The following is an 18,364-nucleotide window of genomic DNA, read 5'->3' as shown; positions in this document are numbered from 1 at the left end:
GTCAGTCTCTTTTAATCTTTTTGTATTGTTTCTGTTTTTTTAATGCCTTTGACTTTTTTAAAGTGTTCAGGCCAGCTGTGTTTAGAATGCTGCACCTTCTGAATTTGTTTTATTGCTTCCTGTGATTAGATTTACTTGAGTTTGTGTTAAGCATTTTGGGCCATAATACCACATTTGTGATGTTATATGCTTCTGATTACACTATATCAGAAGACAGCTAATGCCAGCTTTAAATTTCTGATCTATTAGTTCATATTCGCAGCAACAGAGACTTAATTGTTTGAAATCTTTTTTCATTTTTCGAATAGACAACAACTGAACGGCCTTTCATTCAGAAGCTTTTTCGTCCTGTGGCTACAGATGGACAATTGCATACACTAGGAGACCTCCTCAAAGAAGTCTGTCCTTCTGCAGTTGCTCCTGAAGGTAATATAATCAGCAACATTAAAACATCTCTTTCATTTCTCTTTGTTACTGAAGTAACATAAGCATTCTATATTTATAAATAACAGTTATTAGTTACTTTAGGAAGATATTTTCATTATCTTGTTCATCTTTTGAAATAGAAGCACGTGATATTTAACTTACTATTTTATAAATTATTGACACTAAGAGAATAAGAATTTCACTCTCTTTAACAAACTAAAATACACTTTTAAAATTACTCTCATATTTCTGGGGCTTGCATCTTTCATTTGTGAATTCAGTTCTGGTAAACATTATTTTTAATCTCGCATTGTGTTTCTTCATTCTAAAGGAATAAGAGATAGTAAAAAAAAAAAGAAAAGGTCTTGCCTTTGGTTGATATTTTAAAATTCAAAATATTGAATAATGGATACGTATTTTATTTGAATTTTTTGCTACTCTTTAATGTTTTACTCAGCATTGTTCTCTGAGGCTTTAACATTTCACAAGTCCAGTCAAGAGCTTGCCCTGTTTTGTAGTCCTCATTTTGTAGCTTAGGTTAAGACTGTTTTCCTGTAAGCAGAGGAAAAATATAAAAATCACAATTCTCTTTTCTTAATTGCAACATAAGGAACACTAGGAAAATGCAGAAAACTAGGGGGGAAATGCTATAGACCCCTAACTCATAGAGGCCACTATTGACACACACATGCAGATATATACTTGAATGTTTGGGGGGGTGTGTGTATAAAATTATATGTCCTGCTGCTTTTTTCACCTAACATAACATGATAGTCATTAAAAATTCTTTAAAGCTATGTTTTTAAATACCAGCACTATGGTCCTTTATATCAATGCACCATAATTTGACCATCACCCTGTTACTGAATGACTTGTCTTATTATTGGTTACACTAAGCTGTAGGGGAAATTTCAGTGGCATATTGCTGTATTTGTTAATATATTGCCTAGACTTGGATTTATCATATAGAAAAACATTTAAAACTTGCCACTTTAAATCCTTTATGGGAAGAGGTAAGGCATTAGTAAATACAAAGGTAATACTTCAGTAGATAATGCTGTGTTTCTTATTAATATATCCTAAGTTGTGGTGATGGCAGTATTATTTACATGACTTGTAACTATATCACACAGTTCAAGAATCATATAGTATCTATGGAAATGGTTTGCCTATTAAGTAGAATTAGAAATAGTAGGATTGAGAGGAATGTTGATATTCTAGCCTAAAAGACTAAACAAAGAATATGGAACTCAAAATGTATGCTATTTGACCTGTGACTATAACTGTTTTTCTTAATTAAATATACTTGCCTTTCCTGGCATTCCTATGTATATCTAGCACTTTGAAAATACACAAAGGCTCAAAAGGAGGGGAGAAGAGGGGCATCTGAAATACCATCAGAACCAGTTCCAGGAGGGATCAATAGAAAAGATCATTGACCACTACTCAAAATTATGAAAATTGAGCAAGTTTCATTGGTTTAAGAGGTTACTAAATAACCTCTAAGTTATAACCTCTTATAATAACCTTACAGTTTACTAAATATAGTAAACTATATTTACTGAGTCATTTGTCACCACTGTACTATACTAGTCAAGGTTTTTGATACTGTCATACATACTCATATCTCTAATAATAGGAAAATACTATCTTATAATCCTAATCTTCTTTATTGCTATATAGTTTTCATTTTCAGTAAGAGTTTGTGTTAAATAATTTTTTTGCCATTCAGTGATTTTTATTTTTTATAAATTTATAGCCATCGCCACAATCTAGTTTTGGAATATTTCCATCACCTCAGAGTTCCCACGTGCTTGTTTGTAGCTAATTTCTGCTCCTATTGCCAATTATAGACAATTACCAGTCTGCTTTCTGTCTCTGTAATTTACCTCTTTTGGATATTTCACATAAAGGGAATTATACAAAATTGCAACTGATTGTTTTCACTTAGCATAATGTTTTTGGGTTTCATTCATATTGTAGTATAAATTAGTAGTTTGTTCCTTTTTATTCCTGAGTAGTATTCCATTGGGTGTATGTATCACATTTTGTTTATTCACCAATTGATGGGCATTTGGGTTGTTTCCACCTTTTCACCTTTATGAATGATGCTGCTCTGAACATCCACATACAGGACATATGTTTTCATTTTTCTTGGGTAGATTCCTAGGAGTGGAATGGCTGGGTTGTATGGTAAGTTTATATTTAATTTTTTAAGAAGCTGCTAAACTTTTCCAAAGTGGCTTCACCATTTTCCAGTTCTACCAGCAATGAATGGGGATTCCAGTTTCTTCACATCTTCATCAGTGTATATATTTTTTGTCTTATTATAGCCATCCTAGTGTTGTGTAGTGGTGTCTCATGTTGGTTTTTTAAAATTTCCCTAATGACTAATGATGTTGAATGTTTTCATGTGCTTATTGTTACTCATGGATATATTTGATGAAATGTCTTATGTAAATCCTTTTCTCATTTTTTTCATGGATTATATGTCATATAATCCATGAGTTTTGAGAGTTATTTATATATTCTTTATACAAGTACTTTACCAGACATGGTTTGTAATTATTTTCTTCTAGTCTGAGACTTACCTTTTCATTTTTTTGGAAGAGTAAAAAATATTTTATTTTGATGAAGTCCTATTTATCAAGGTTTTTAATACATGTGTTCAGTTAAATAATCAAATATTTTTTCTAGTAGACAACACACTTGTATAGTTCCAAAATCTAAAAGTTTATAAAGGAATTTAGTGAAAAGTCTCTATCTCAACTCGTATACATAAAATCCTGACTCAGTTCCCCTCTCCAGAGACAACCAGTGTTGCCATTTTCCTGTAAATCCTCACAGAGATAGTTAAGTAAACTTTTTAGTTTTGAACTCAAGTTATAGAAATTTGGACTGGGATATTCCCAGTAATTTTAGGAATAATCTTATTTTTCCAATTCATTTGATCCATGCTATAAGGGTTTTCTGTGTGTTTTTAAAATCTATTTAATGTCTATTTTGCTACATTCTTGAAGATTCGGGAATATAGACTAGTTTTTCCATTTGAAGTATAATTAAGAGATTGATCATTTTTATTGCTGTCAGAGACAGGACCCACAGGCTGCCCCCACTGCAAGCATTGGCCTTCAGTTATTCATTTCTCTGCACTGTATTTTTCTTTCTTTTTGAGTACTTTGCAGTATTTTAAAGAACATCGAAAAATGCTTTTATTAATTAAGAGTAAATTGAAATTTAAGCTAAAGCTTAATGTTGAAATGGCTACCTGATTGTACTTTTCTTAGATGTTTTTTGACAATCTTCTTTCCAGAACACTGTCATATAAAATGTACTTCTTTATAACATCCTTGACTATTGAGTGAGAACATCACAATAAGACTCAAAACCTTAATAAAACTGTTCTACTATAAGGCGCTAGCCCCCCAACTGGCAGCACAGTTATCAACAAATCCACAGAATGATGAGACAAAACCTTAGTGGAGGGAGAGCAGGAAGAAATTGGTTGGGTGTTAATTTTGTATTTGACATCTTTAAAGAATCATATAACTGTTGAACCTTAGAGTTATTTTGGTTCAGTCTCTTAGTTTTTTTTTTGTTGTTGTCGTTGTTTTGTGGTACGCGGGCCTCTCACTGTTGTGGCCTCTCCCGTTGTGGAGCACAGGCTCCGGACGCACATGCTCAGTGGCCATGGCCCACGGGCCCAGCCGCTCCACGGCATGTGGGATCTTCCCAGACCGGGGCACGAACCCGTGTCCCCTGCATCGGCAGGCGGACTCTCAACCACGGCGCCACCAGGGAAGCCCCAGTCTCTTCGTTTTTAGATGATTTGCTAAAGGTCTCTTAGCTGCTTAATTGTAGAACTAGGTTTAGAACTCAAGTCTCATCTCCTGGTCCATTGGTTTTTCCACTTTACTATGCTACCATTTATTTTCATTTTCACCTTTTCAATCTTTTCACTTTTTTGTTTACTTTAAAATAACATTCTGAAATGTTTGCTTTTTCCTAACTCAATTTATTCTATGATTTGTGTTTAGTACCTAATCTGGCCTGCACGCAAGACCTACACTTTTCTTTCAGTGTTCTGTGGCGTGATATTAGGGACCTGAGCTGCTGTTGTTACTGTAGTGTTCCTGTGTATAATTCTGGCTACTCTTCTTGTTGATTTTATGAAAATGCTGTCTATGACATTCTGACATGTAAATGATAAGCAGTCACATGGTTTGAGCTGACACATTTGTCAGAATGCACCTTAGTGCTTTTTTGCCATTCCTACACCCAGATCACAGTACATATACAAAGTTACTGTGGTCCTGCACAAGAATGGCGCATACATTTGTGAGGCTTTTTTATTCCTTTAAAGATTCTTTATTCTCTCCTAAATTTTTTTAGAACATTTTAAAAATATTTATTTATTTTTGGCTATGTTAGGTCTTTGCTGCTGCATGCGGGTTTTCTCTGGTTGTGGCGAGTGAGGGCTACTCTTCGTCGTGGTGCACGGGCTTCTCATTGCGGTGGCTTGTTGTGGAGCATGGGCTCTAGGCGCATGGGCTTCAGTAGTTGTGGCTCACAGGCTCAGTAGTTGTGGCTCGTGGGCTCTAGAGCGCAGGCTGAGTAGTTGTGGAGCACGGGCTTAGTTGCTCCGTGGCATGTGGGATCTTCCCGGACCAGGGCTCAAACCCGTATCCCCTGTGTTGTCAGGCGGATTCTTAACTACTGCACCACCAGGGAAGCCCTCTCCTAAATTTTTAACCTGCACTACCTGCCCATCCATTCCTAAATAATACACAAGGTGACTCCCCTTGTTTTTTGGGTCCTTTTTAAAGGGAGGGCAGTGAGGTAGCCACTCACAGCATTAATCCACTAACCTGCCCCTTAGGCAGATATCTTTTTGTGACAGACTTCTTCCCACCCAAACTGTCACATGCTTGTATCCATCAGGGAACATACACATACCATACACATACTTCATTGAAATGATGTAAATAGTACGTATACTTTTGAGGTACTCTTGATGGTACATTTCATACCAGGAGGAGGCCACATTTCTAATACCAGTATCTTATCTTTGGAAAAACTTTTATTTGCCTCTTCTTTTTGTCACCTCATTGGAAAATAACTGTCAGTCATTTCAGGATCTATGGGGAGTATTCAAAACATCAAGTCACTCTTTCAGTAAAAAACATTACTGTCTCGTTCAGTACACCTGTGATATTGTCCGTAGTGAAGCATTTTGAAACACCTGCACCCAACTTAAGTTGAAAGTGAAAGACTTTAAGATTGGGTGTGTATGGATAAGAACTAGCTGTCATCACATGATTACAGGAGAAAGTGCTTCATAAAAGTTATGTGGCACCATTGTCTACTATTCCTTACAACAAGTGATTCATGCATGAAGGAATTCTGCCTTATTTCATCATATGAAGGTAGAATGTACTAATATGCATGAAGACGTGCTTTAGGTCATTATTCTTATAACTAATGATGAGCTGCTTTATGTGTTTCTTTTTTTGTTTTGTAAGTGACTAGATAAGTTAGCCAAGGTAACAGGAAGTAACCAAAGGTGAACTCAGGTAAATTTTTTCTGTGGTGTCAGCAGTAGTTAAAATGACTCAGAGAGCTAAGCTTCTGTAGCAGGCTTGAAGTGAAATTTCTTTCTTTGCCCATTAGAAACAACATACAAAAATTTTTAAAAACTAAAAATCATAGCTTTTATTCTTTTACTTTGGAGAATACAAAAATCTTATAAGCTTTGCCCAATCATGTTTCATTGCTTAGTTTTCTAATGTAATGTATAAAAACCTAGTAAGTTAGGGTTATAAAAATAATAATGTCCATTCTCACTTTTTTTTTTTTGGCGGTACGCGGGCCTCTCACCGCTGCGGCCTCTCCCGTTGTGGAGCACAGGCTCCGGACGTGCAGGGCCAGCGGCCACGGCTCACGGGCCCAGCCGCTCCGCGGCACGTGGGATCTTCCCGGACCGGGGCACGAACCCGCGTCCCCTGCATCGGCAGGTGGACTCCCAACCACTGCACCACCAGGGAAGCCCCATTCTCACTCTTACAAGTTTATTTCAAAGTTCCGGTTGATCAGTCCTCTGTAACAGTTGGGCTCTTATAATCCTGAATTTATATTTGGTATTGTACAAATGGAGTGTGTGTATAGGGAAAGGCTTACATTCAGTGGCAAATTAGTCAGGGTTGCCTGCATCTCTCTTACCAGCAAGTACAGTCTTCTTGCTGCTTGCCTTTTTCCATTTCTGCCCTGCTTCCTGGGATTTTATTTACTCTTTGAGCCCCTTCCCAACTACCATTTAACTTTTGGGTTCCATTTGATGTTGTAGCTTTCATTATTCGTCAGTTTCTTCACATCATACTGTCTTCTGACACTGGGGTTACTAAGGTGTCCCTGCTTTTAAGAAACTTTAGTCCAGTTGGAGTGGACAGAAAGATGCACAGATGTGATATGTGTAGGAATGGAGATATGCAAAAGATAGTAGGAAGATTTATTGTCTTATCCATTCCAGAGTAGGCAGTAAAGACTGAGCTAAGTCTTAAAAGATGAGCAGAAATTAGTTGCAAAGGAGGGACCAGGTCACAGTGTCCCACTGTAGTAGAATCCTTCACTAGTTAGCCAGGGGCTGGTTGCTCAGGGGTAATGTCTAGTCTGAAATGCTGACCTAAAATGTCCCTACTCTATTTCCTGAAAGACTAGCTTTATTTTTCTACTTTTCTCCCATAAATGTGGACAAGATTTTCAATGAGGTCAGATGTGGGGGGAAAGTATTGAGGAACTAAGTGACTAAAATTGATCTTTTATTTGCTTAGTACAAATCTTTTTATTTGTACAAGTCTTTTATTGTACACATCTTTTATTTGTGCTAATGTTTTTGTACAGATCTTTTATTTGTGCTAATCTTTTTTAGTACAAATCTTATTTGTACTAATCTTTTATTAGTACAAATCTTTTATTTGTCAGTACATTAGAATATAATTTTAACAGCTGAGGCTAGGGAGTCATAATATCCCATTTAGGTAGTCTAACTTGAAAATTATACTGCTTTATTTTTGACATGCTTTATGAGAAACCACAGAATAGTTTCTATAAAAAGTAAGGAAAGATGGTGCATTCACATTTTTTTCTCCTTAGCCCCATAGCATATGATTAGATTGTTTTATAAAGTGAATCAGCTGTTTGTTGTAACAGCTTTTTTCAGACATAAAGCAATTAGAGAAAAGAAACATCTATACCGCAAAAAAAAAAAAAAGAAGAAACATGTAAATCTCACATTATTCTTCCAAGGCGGATCCTTCAATTTGAAGTTTGAACTTCAAATTGGCACTTTTGTCAGCATGGTGACACTGACCCCCAAAGAGGTGGCATTTCAATTTGCCAGTTCATGCCACAGAAACATGAAGCCTTCAAACCCCAAACTTCATCAGAATGAGGGTTTAGGAGTAAGAATAATAATCATTTTACAGTTTCAGTAATTCTTTTTTCACTCATTTAAAATTTGTTTTCATTCTAGTATCCTTTTGTACCTTCATGCAAAGGTATGATTGATTGATTTAGAAGATCATTTAGTAGTTGCTTTTTTTTGATGGTTCTTACTCAATAAAATAAGGGTGTTACCTGCTACGCACCTGATAGGATGGTTGGAGGGTTTAAATGAACAAAAGATTTGTTTAAGTGAGATTTCATAATCTAATATTTTTCACAGTTTTACAATTAACATTTTTTGGTTTTGTTAGTATTTTTTCACAAATAACCGTACTCATAAGAAATTTACCAAGTGGAGTTAGCAAGAACCAGTTTTATTTTTTCCTGTTGTCATTTGTTGATAATCCTACTCTGCAGAGATAAGTACGTGTTGATATTCAGCCTCTGCACCGAAGATAGAGATGTAGGATGAGCTCTAAATGTAAACTGATGTTGGAACCGCTTATACCTCAGGTTATGGCAAGAGTTCCATGCTACTGAGTTTTTAACTTTTTTCAGAAGTTACCTTCTGGATGTGATTAGGAATGCTCTGGTAAGACATAAGTAAGCTTATCTCCATAGTCCCTGCAGCCAGCTGGACTAGCATATACTCGTTAAAATATGTTAAAAAGGAAAAATCTTAAGGCAAGAGGTCCGGAAGTGTTGCTGCTAGTGAAAGCTTTTCATTGAAGACTATAAGCAACAAATCACATATTTATTTGAAGTTTCAGCTATTCACAAATAACCCTGGAAGGCCCATTTGTAACTCCACTGAGGTACTGTGAGCCTGCCATGTGGGACTGGGTCATTGGACTACAGTCTTATCCTAACACTCTCTATTATTCATTGTTTTCTCTCTCTGGGTGTAAAAGAAATGATACAGTGTCATTCACAGTGGTAATACAAGAAGTTCTTCAAATGTAGCCCTCATCAACAAAGATCTACTATATTCAAGTCTGGACAGAAGTAACTTATGAGGCTTATTTTAAACTTGGTAATTATAATATATTTTCTTAAATGTATCGTTATGTCATCAAATCTAAACTGAATCGAACTCTTCGCCTTGTTTGTTTGATTCTTCCTCCATCTCTGTGCTTTGTCCCAACACATGGGTAACATGGACTAATTTTGGTGGTACAGAATCTGTTAATGACTTAACCCATTGACATATGTCTTTTCTAAAATGAAAGGAATAATAAACTGATTATTTTCATTATTCTCCGTTAGTGAAGATGGGATTACTGGGCCTGTCAGGAGATGCCTCTGATTTCCTTTATCTAGATCCCAAGAAGTTAAATGAATTAACTTGACTCTTTGAAAAGTGGGAACAGATCTTACACAATTAATATTTCATCTTTAGCACTAGAAAACAATTCCCTTAACAAAATAATAACACATGCAGGCAGTTAAAAGCAAGTCATCTCTTCGTTAAAACAAGTCCTGTGAGACCTTAATCTGACCATATATAAACAGTGTAATTACTGCCTGTATTTTAAATAAAACAATTAGTTTTGAACTATTCTGTAACTCATAATTGACAAATATTAACGGGCCCTATTACACCCAACTAGAATTACTGGATCATTTTATAAAATTAGTTCAAAAACATTTGAACCTATATTTTCAAAGTTTTATTTTTGGGGGCGGGAGGTTTCTTGAAGTGAAGAAGTTTTAATTTCTAACTTGTACCACACTTTTATCTTATCAGGAGGCATTTAATCAGTTTATGTAAATGGTCTCACAGTCACTTAATACAATGTTCTTTTTATAATTATAGCTAATTTGGGGGGTTAAGTTTAAATTTTGGTTTATTACCTCCTCATTAAGAAATATAAAGGTTATAAGCAAGTCAGTGAAAGAATTAACATAGACATGTTTTGAAAAATCTTATACAAAATGTTAAGAGTCAAGGCTTTGGTAATATTTTGGACAGAAATAATAAAAATATATATAAAGATAAAATTTACGCATGGGAAAAAATATTCGGTATATAGTAACTGTGATATTCTATGTTCATTAAAACCTATACTACTAAATGAGCATAGATCCGGAAGAAGTTAATGTAGGTATTTTTAAATAGGTTTGTATTTCTCTGATAAACAGCACTCTCCTTCTGTTTGTGATCATAGGATAAAAGCTCTGTAAGCTTGTATATGTTCATTTTTACTGCTACATCATGTAGTATGCTCTTAAGATTGAGATCTCATTCCCCAGGAAGCATTTCTGTCTAAGATTAATTGCCCTTTTAAAATCAGCGTTTGATGTATTCCTTTGGCTATATCCTGGCTTGGTTTAACCCTCTTTGACCTGACCTCACTGACTATTATCGCTGAAGCTGAGTCAAAATCCTTCAGCATGATGTATGCACTTCAGATTTCAGCCTGTGGTTTTTCATGTCGATGGACTCAATTAGTTGGCGTTTTACTAATGAACATATCAGAAGTTAAAGAATTTGTCAGGGCAACATTGTTCAGAATAGTGACAGTAAAAATGTTTATCTCTGTTTTTCAGAAGTATCAAATAGTTTTCAGAAGTTTTACCTTCAGCATCACACATTCCAAGATAGCAAATCAAGGCATTTTCTGCTGAACTATGTAAAATATAAATGTGAAGCCACAAATCTAAACACAGTGGTTACAACCTTTGGCCTTAGATTTCTATTATTCCATATCCACAAGTGTGAACTAAAAAAACAAGTTACTAATCTGAAATGTTCTGATTAAAAGCACTTTCCGGGGCTTCCCTGGTGGCGCAGTGGTTGGGAGTCCGCCTGCCGATGCAGGGGACACAGGTTCGTGCCCCGGTCCGGGAAGATCCCACATACCGTGGAGTGGCTGGGCCCGTGAGCCATGGCCGCTGAGACTGCGCGTCCGGAGCCTGTGCTCCGCAACGGGAGAGGCCACAACAGTGAGAGGCCCGCGTACTGCAAAAAAAAAAAAAAAAAAAAAAAGCACTTTCCCTTAAAGATATATCATCCATTTCTCTAGCTTCCTTTAAATTCAAAGAAGTTTCACATATTTAGTTACACGTATTAATAGTAAGAGTGAAACTCATGCATCTCTCTAGAATCTCAAGTAACCTGTTTTTAAAGACATTTAGGTCATATTCCTTGTTAATAATTGGCTTAAAAATAATGGCTAAAATGCAGATTGGGATGGGGAAGGCTGTGAGCCATTGCTAATAGAAATCTCTAAAAAGCAGATTCATCACATACTCTTAAGTTCTCAAATAATGATATACTTTAAAATGTATAACAAAGATTTTTGAAGTTTTTTTCCCCCCTACTTGAGTTTTTCATCTTTAAAATAAAATAAGAACCATACCTAAAGTCTATTAAGTAACATCACCATAGTACAATAGGGCTCATTTGACTTATCCAGGATGTGCTCTGTTGAATATACATATTTAGAGCAGTACTAGATTTATCCAGAGGGTTTACAGTGCTTAATGACTTTTTAAAAATGTCATTCATTTTGTTGTTTGCATAATGATAGCCTTTGGGTTTTTTTGTTCTCATCTCTCTCTTTTGTTCTTCTTAACACATTCATAAAATCCTTGTGCCACACTGCATAATAATGGGTCTGAGTAATGCAGTGTATGTTAACATGAGGCCAAATTCTCACACCCTTTGCATGCCAGTCACTTAATTAAATCCACAGTTTTTATATACGTTTTGGTATATCACTCACTTTATTGAATGCCTACTATGTCCAAGCCCTGTGCTGGGCTCTGTGCTGAGTGCTTTATTTGGATATCCCATTTGATCCTCTCTGAAACCCTGGAGGTTAGAATTCTTTACCTACACTGTAGGAGGAGGAAACTGGACTCAAAAGGTTAAGTGATTTGCCTAAGAATTAAAAGCTAGTGTATTATGCTGGTTTAAACTCAAATAGTTCGCTGTCTTTGCATAAAAGACTCCTGTACTAGAACTGGAAGACTTGTTACCAATCCTCTGTTTTAGACCAGTGCTTTACAAACTGACCCATGGTGTTGAATCACAAACTGCCATGGATCGTAAGTCAGCAAGCAGCAGGACTTGGGAGACGGGCTTCAATCCCACATCAACCAAAGCTGCCCCACCTTCACCTGTGTTATATATTGTGGTTCTGCATAAGATTTTGTTTGAAGAAAAATTCTATACCCATATTATTATACGATTTATTTAAGGGAACATTTTAAAAAAGACTTTACCCCAGAGATTGATTCAGGTCTGGAGAGGTTATATATTTTTAAAAATCTTCCAAATGATTCTGATGGTCAGCCAGATTTGCAAACCATAGATCTAGACAGACATCTTCACTTTATATATAAGGAAAGAGATGAGTTCTGCCTAGAGTCCTTCATTGTCAGAATTGGAATTCAAGTTGCCTCCCTCCCAATTTGTGTCTTTTTTTAAAGTTCATAATTTTCATTAATGACTTGTTGACTAATATGAATTTTCTTTCTTTTCTTTTTGTTTCTATATGTAATTCTTACTCTTTTAATCATACAGCCAAAATCTGTCTAAATATATTTTTCTTAAAATGTCACACAGCTCTAAAATGCTCACTTTAAAGTAGATGCTAGAATTGTTTGTTTTTATTAGGGTATTGGTGATAATAAAACATTATATGATGTGTTTACATTTTTATCTTTCATAATACTGAGGCTTATAAGTAAGATGAATATAAGAAATGAAATTTTATTATGATATCCTCTGTATTGATTTATGATCTCTTTAGATTTAACATCTAACTCTTAAAGTGAATTTAATTGCTACTCAAAGAAAATGCTTGTCTCTGTTATTTTTTTCTGTCCTTTTCCTTAATTCACAAACTCAAAGTATTTATGAATGATTGTCCTTATATTTACAAGATGAATTAAAAGAGTTGTTTTTTTAAATTGCTATGTGGACATTCTACAAAATAATGACATGTATTCTTCAAAATTGTCGAGGTTAAGAAAGACAAGGAAAAGCTAAAAACTGTCCAAGTTAAAGGAGAGTATAGAGACCTGAAAATTAAATGCAGTGTTTGGTTCCTGGACTGAATCTTAGACTGGAGAAAAAATAATTAGGATAGTTAATAACATTTGAAATGATTACATAATAGTATAATATCAATGTTAATGTTTTTTATTTTGATAACTGTACTATGGTTATATAAAAGAATATTTTTATTAGAAAGTATATACTGAAATATTTAAAGGTAAAGGACTCTGTTTCTAATTTACTCTCAAATGATTCAGAAAGTAGTTATATATATACACAGAATGATAAAGCAAATGGGGTAAAAATGTAAACAGTTGATGACTCTGGGTGAAGAGGAATTCCTTGTGCTATTCTTGCAACTTTTCTCTAAGTTTGAAATTATATCCAAATCAAAAGTTACCCCCAAAAGTGCCCTGTATGTGAAAATTTCATATAGAATGAGTTCACTCGATAACTGTCTCAAACGTTTGCCTACTTTAAAGCATCAGACTAACGTTTTTAAAAATCTGAGTGGGTGGGATGTGGAGTAACATATTTCTCCTGAGTCATTTACTTTGTAGTGACATATTTCTTATTCCCAAGTATTAAATTCTAGATTCCCATTTTGAAACACAAAGATATATTTACCAAAAACACGATTTACTTGAGTAGCAGTATCATCAAGTGTTTCCGTTCTGTTAGGGGAAAAAAATCTGCTGAATTTTTACTATTTAGTCTTGTTAGCTTTGATATTGCCAAAATGTCCAGTCATGCTTTGTTGTTATTTGTGGTAGCATCAGTTTTGGTGATGGCATATATACTTCTTGGCTTATTTGGAAACATTTTGACTTTTTGTTGTTTCAATAACCAAAACAGTCTTTATCAGTAGAGCTCTTCTACATAGTAGTGGTAGTCATTAGAAACTATTTTCAAAACATTAATTTTGATAGTGTGTTTTACCAGCAGCAAAATGATCCAAGCTCTGAAAACACTTATTGTCAGGTACCACGCTAGGCACTGAGGATACAGTGATAAATAAGAGAGAAGTATTATTTAAGAGTTTCAAGGAAACTGCTGTCCCATTGTAAGAATCCTTCTGATGAGAGTTACGTCATCAGAGAAAGTCAGAAAACCAAAAAGATAAATATACACAGGTGAAATATTTGGACAGATGTAAGCAGTGACCAAATTATATATTTAAAATCTTAAACTGTTGTGTTGAGGGATATGACATCACTTGCTTAGTTGTCTGTGCTTAGCGACACGTTTATGTTCCAGATTAAAAGTGGCCCCAGGTTAAACCAGAGAATCAGGGCTGCCTATTCAGGTTTCTGATAACGTGATTTATTGGGTTTGTTTTACAAAGTGTTTGAATTGTGCTTATGTTCTCCAGCTTCTGCTGTACAGTTCTTAAACTGTCCTCTTGTGTAACAGGGTTATAGCCTTTTGCCTTTCAGACACACCATGCGTCAGTGTGCCACATTTACATGCTGCTTCAGGCAGAGTATTTTGGATATTCAGCTCTATTTCGTAGTATCCAAAGGTGACACTGCTTAAGGAAGAACTTTACAGATAAGGAACTTTGACTCTTACACCACTGCTCTTTAATTTTTTTTTTGACTCAGTGCTAAGTAGGAGGAAGATTCTGAGACTATTAAGGTATTTCAAAGAAATATACAAGAATATAAAGAGAACTACAGCGGAAATGTTTTTAAATATTCTAAGAAAGATTTAATACAGTGAAACCCTGGCAGTCTAGAACTTACAAAGTATGAATCATTCCAGATAGCTGAGGGCTTATCCATTTGAATATCAACATTTAAAAATCTTCTCAAAGTACTAATACTGTGCTTTCTATAGTATTCTGTATATAGCTTAATCTTTTAGTTATAAATGATTCACATCATTATGGAAACCAATCATTGTATTAATACTGTGATCACAACTGTGTAAAAAGTATGTATAGATGCAACAAAGATTGGTGGACAAATCAAAACAATGAGAGAATTTTTTTAAGTTAGTAGTATTATAAGGTGATATCTTTTTCCAAAATTGTTTTAAGCTATGACACAGTGTTTCAGGGTTTTTTGGAGACATTTATTTGGTTATCTTTGGGGTTGATAATATGTTCGTTAGGTCTTTATTTTTGGCATTCTTTTAGCAATTCTCTAGTGTTTTTGTGTCCTCTCATTGTCAATCTGTTGACTGTCACTGCCCAGGACTGTGCTGCCTCTAATAGGGAGTTTAAATATTTCTTTAAAAGGGTCTCTTGTTTCAGGTGCCAGCCAAGCCATTATCACCATACATCATCAGCCCATTTTGCCTAGACATTTGAGCACTAGGGATGCAAAAGTCATTTTGAACAGAGCAGAAAGGAAAAATAGGGTATTTCCTTCTCATACAGTTCCATGAATTCCCTGTTTCCTTGCTGTCTTCTGTGTCCAGGAAGCTGAGAGATTTAGACGTTGTAGATTGAAGAGACTAAAAGAGACAAACCAAGAATTGTGCTAAAGGAGTGATACAAAGTTTCTTGAAGGTTCTTTGTTTTGTTTTATTTTGTTTTCTGTTTTTAGAAAAAGAGTTTGGTTTTACTTTCTTTTTTTTTCTGTAGCAACCAAGCATGCTTCCGTTTTCTTTAAAGATCGTCAGTATATCATACAAAAATCATAAAAGACACAAAACTAATCTTAAATTTAATTTGTAATAAAATTTGAACTTCAGAGAAGAGCGTGAATTTCAGCAACGTTTTAATTAGCGAATGGGTGTTAACAAAAATCAATCAAGTTTCAGTACTCTGAAACAGAAATCCCTGAGTCAGACTCCCAGTTGCTTCTCATTAAAACTTTAACTATTCTTCTAATAGTCCCTAAAATTTTCTCATACATATATGAACAGCTTTATTGAAAATTAACTTACAGCTCCCATCTGTTTTATTAAACATCTTCCTAAACACTGCTCTTATTCTTGATGACTTCTAGACACCTTTCTGTTTTGTATGTTTTAAATATGTATTGACCTACTTCACCCACCTGTCATTTTTAATAGCTGTATAGTACAGTTTTTAATGTGTAACTAAAATAAATTTTGGTCAGTGGGTACAATGGGCTGTTTTCTCCACTGTGGTTTCATTAACGTCAATCTTAGGTAAGCACAGTAATTAAGAAAGAATGAATACTTTCACATATAGCAACAGAATTTTTATCAGAATTCATTGTAACTCTCAGGTTTCTGTTTTGGGTGATACATATTGCAACATTTGAACTTTCTCCATGTCCACATTTCCTGCTCAGGAAACAGACCAGGTTTTTAACCTGTTAAAGCAGTAAAATCCATTTAATTCACTGAGGATTCTCAAAGGCAACAGATTATTTTTTCTTCAACTGTTTTGACTCTTATCGATTATTGTTGGATTTCTTTCTTGGAATAGATGGGGGAAAAAAGAATCAAGTGATGATTCATGGAATTGAACCAATGTTGGAAACACCTTTGCAGTGGCTGAGTGAACATCTGAGCTACCCAGATAATTTTCTTCATATTAGTATCATCCCGCAACCAACAGATTGAAGGATCAACCATTTGCTTAAATGGAATCACCGTTAAACAGGATTTACCAGAGCATGTCACCTTTCTGCTTCAATCAGGTTTGGTGGAGGCAGCCTGACCAGAAACACTGCTACAAGCCAAACAGGAAAAAGATTCCATGTCAGATAAGGGCACTTGGGCTGGTCTTACTTTGCATCACCACTGCTTTCCTCCGCTGCCGTCATTAAACCTCAGCTGCGACATGAAAGACTTTACAGGACCACTGCAAGTCTTCTGTTTTCTTGTAAAATATAATGAAGCTGAAGCCTTTGGCCTAAGAAGAAAATGGAAATATGTGCCACTCAATTTGTATTTCTGATTAACAAATAAACAGGGGTATTTCCTAAGGTGACCATGGTTGAACTTTAGCTCAAGGGAGTGGAAACATTGGTTTAATTTTCAAGAGCATTAGACTTAAGAAAGTAAAAGAGAAATTCTGTTATCAATAACTTTCAGTAATTTTTTGTAAAAGATCAAATTACAGTAAACCCATCTTTCCTTAATGAAAATTTCCTATGTTTACAGTCTGTCTATTGGTATGCAATCTTGTAACTTTGATAATGAACAGTGAGAGATTTTTAAATAAAGCCTCTAAATATGTTTTGTCATTTAATAACATACAATTTTGTCATTTTTCCAGTACTTTCTGACTCACATACATTAGATCACTGTTTTTACTCTGTGTGTTACCTTTCAGTCTGGTCATCATTGGCATGGAATGGGTGTAGGGCATAGGATAACTTGTCTCAGGAGCTGTCATAGAATTTCTTGCTGCCGATTTTTAAATCTGTGTTATTTACACTAAAAGTATAAATAATGTTGCCATTTATCATTGCTGTTTTATCACTGTAAATCTGTCAAATCATAGTATCTTAAGCATCTGTATAATTTTACATTTTTTTTGGAAAAACCCATTCCTTTTCAAGCTAGTGTTTTTCATTGGCCTCAGGTCTAATGTTTCACGGTGGTCCCTGGTAGCCAATCTTTGAAGTTTAAAGATTACCGATCTCCAGACTGCAATAGCTTTTCCTTAACTTTACCAAAAATATTCAGAGGTTACTAGAGTTCTTATTCAAATACGGAAATTTTTGCTGCACTTTATGACCACGCTGCTGGGATTCTACCAGCTGGACGTGCTTGTGCGTTACACTTTGTTTCTTGTGAGCTAGCTTGCTGTGCATATTGAATGTTGACCCGTTTGAGTATGCTAAAAGACAGTATCATACAATAATGGTTTTAGATTCCAAAATAAAGATGAATGTTTTTCTCATAAAAAAAAATTGTACGAATGTGAAGTGAGATCCTGCTAGTGCTCACTGCTTCCTTTTTCCTTTTATGATTTTCACTAATCAGCAGCAGACTTATCCACAGAATGAGATAAAGTTAGTCAAAGAGCAAATATTCTGGAATGGAAAGTATAAGCCTCAATCCAAAAGGAAAACATAGGGTACCAATATGATCAGAGAAAAATGGAAGCAAGTAGCAAATACTTGGCTAATGTCAATAAAATGAAAAGTGCCATTTTAGTAAGGCAGAAAAAATAGTAATCTTTCAGTTACTTAAGGATTAAAAAACCCACTGACTTGTGTTTTTTCAAAAGAGGTTGATCTGAATATGATTGCTCACATTAAAAGTGTTTATTCATCTATTCAGTTTGGGGATTTTCCCTCTTGATGTTTTGACAGACTGATGTGAGCTTCAGTGAGCAAAGGGATCAAAATGCCAGGAGTGCTAAGCTGTGAAGAAGATAAGTGTGGTAAGAGCAGTAAGCCATAGTAGTTTTCACAGACAAGACCAATGCATGGTCTCTGCAGTGGGCTCAAGTGAGCTACTGATCTTTACGTCCAGGTTTGAAAGTAAGTTTTATCAAGCCATTTCCCATTTTTACCTCCTTGTTCATTATTACACCAGCGTCATAACTGTATTTCT

General features: G+C 35.1%; 1 protein-coding gene across 5 annotated transcripts in view; it reads left to right on the top strand.

Annotated features, from left to right (window-relative positions):
- Positions 1 to 17,052, top strand: part of ATG5 (autophagy related 5) — a 114,040-nt gene extending 96,988 nt beyond the window's left edge. For 3 of the 5 annotated variants that reach the window (XM_024755647.1, XM_024755654.1, XM_024755664.1), the window contains 2 exons: positions 309 to 426; positions 16,281 to 17,035. In XM_024755647.1, coding sequence (XP_024611415.1) covers positions 309 to 426; positions 16,281 to 16,417 — 255 coding nt within the window. In that variant the 3' untranslated portion in view covers positions 16,418 to 17,035. Of the gene's footprint in view, positions 1 to 308; positions 427 to 16,143; positions 16,204 to 16,280 lie in introns of those variants that run through there. The other 2 variants (XM_024755661.1, XM_024755662.1) reach the window with 2 other exon arrangements.
- Positions 17,053 to 18,364: the final 1,312 nt, after the last annotated feature.

The sequence above is a fragment of the Neophocaena asiaeorientalis genome, unplaced genomic scaffold (assembly GCF_003031525.2).
Source record: "Neophocaena asiaeorientalis asiaeorientalis breed wild unplaced genomic scaffold, Neophocaena_asiaeorientalis_V1.1 scaffold105, whole genome shotgun sequence".
Lineage (NCBI taxonomy): Eukaryota > Metazoa > Chordata > Mammalia > Artiodactyla > Phocoenidae > Neophocaena > Neophocaena asiaeorientalis.
This window is presented reverse-complemented; position numbering and strand designations above follow the sequence as displayed.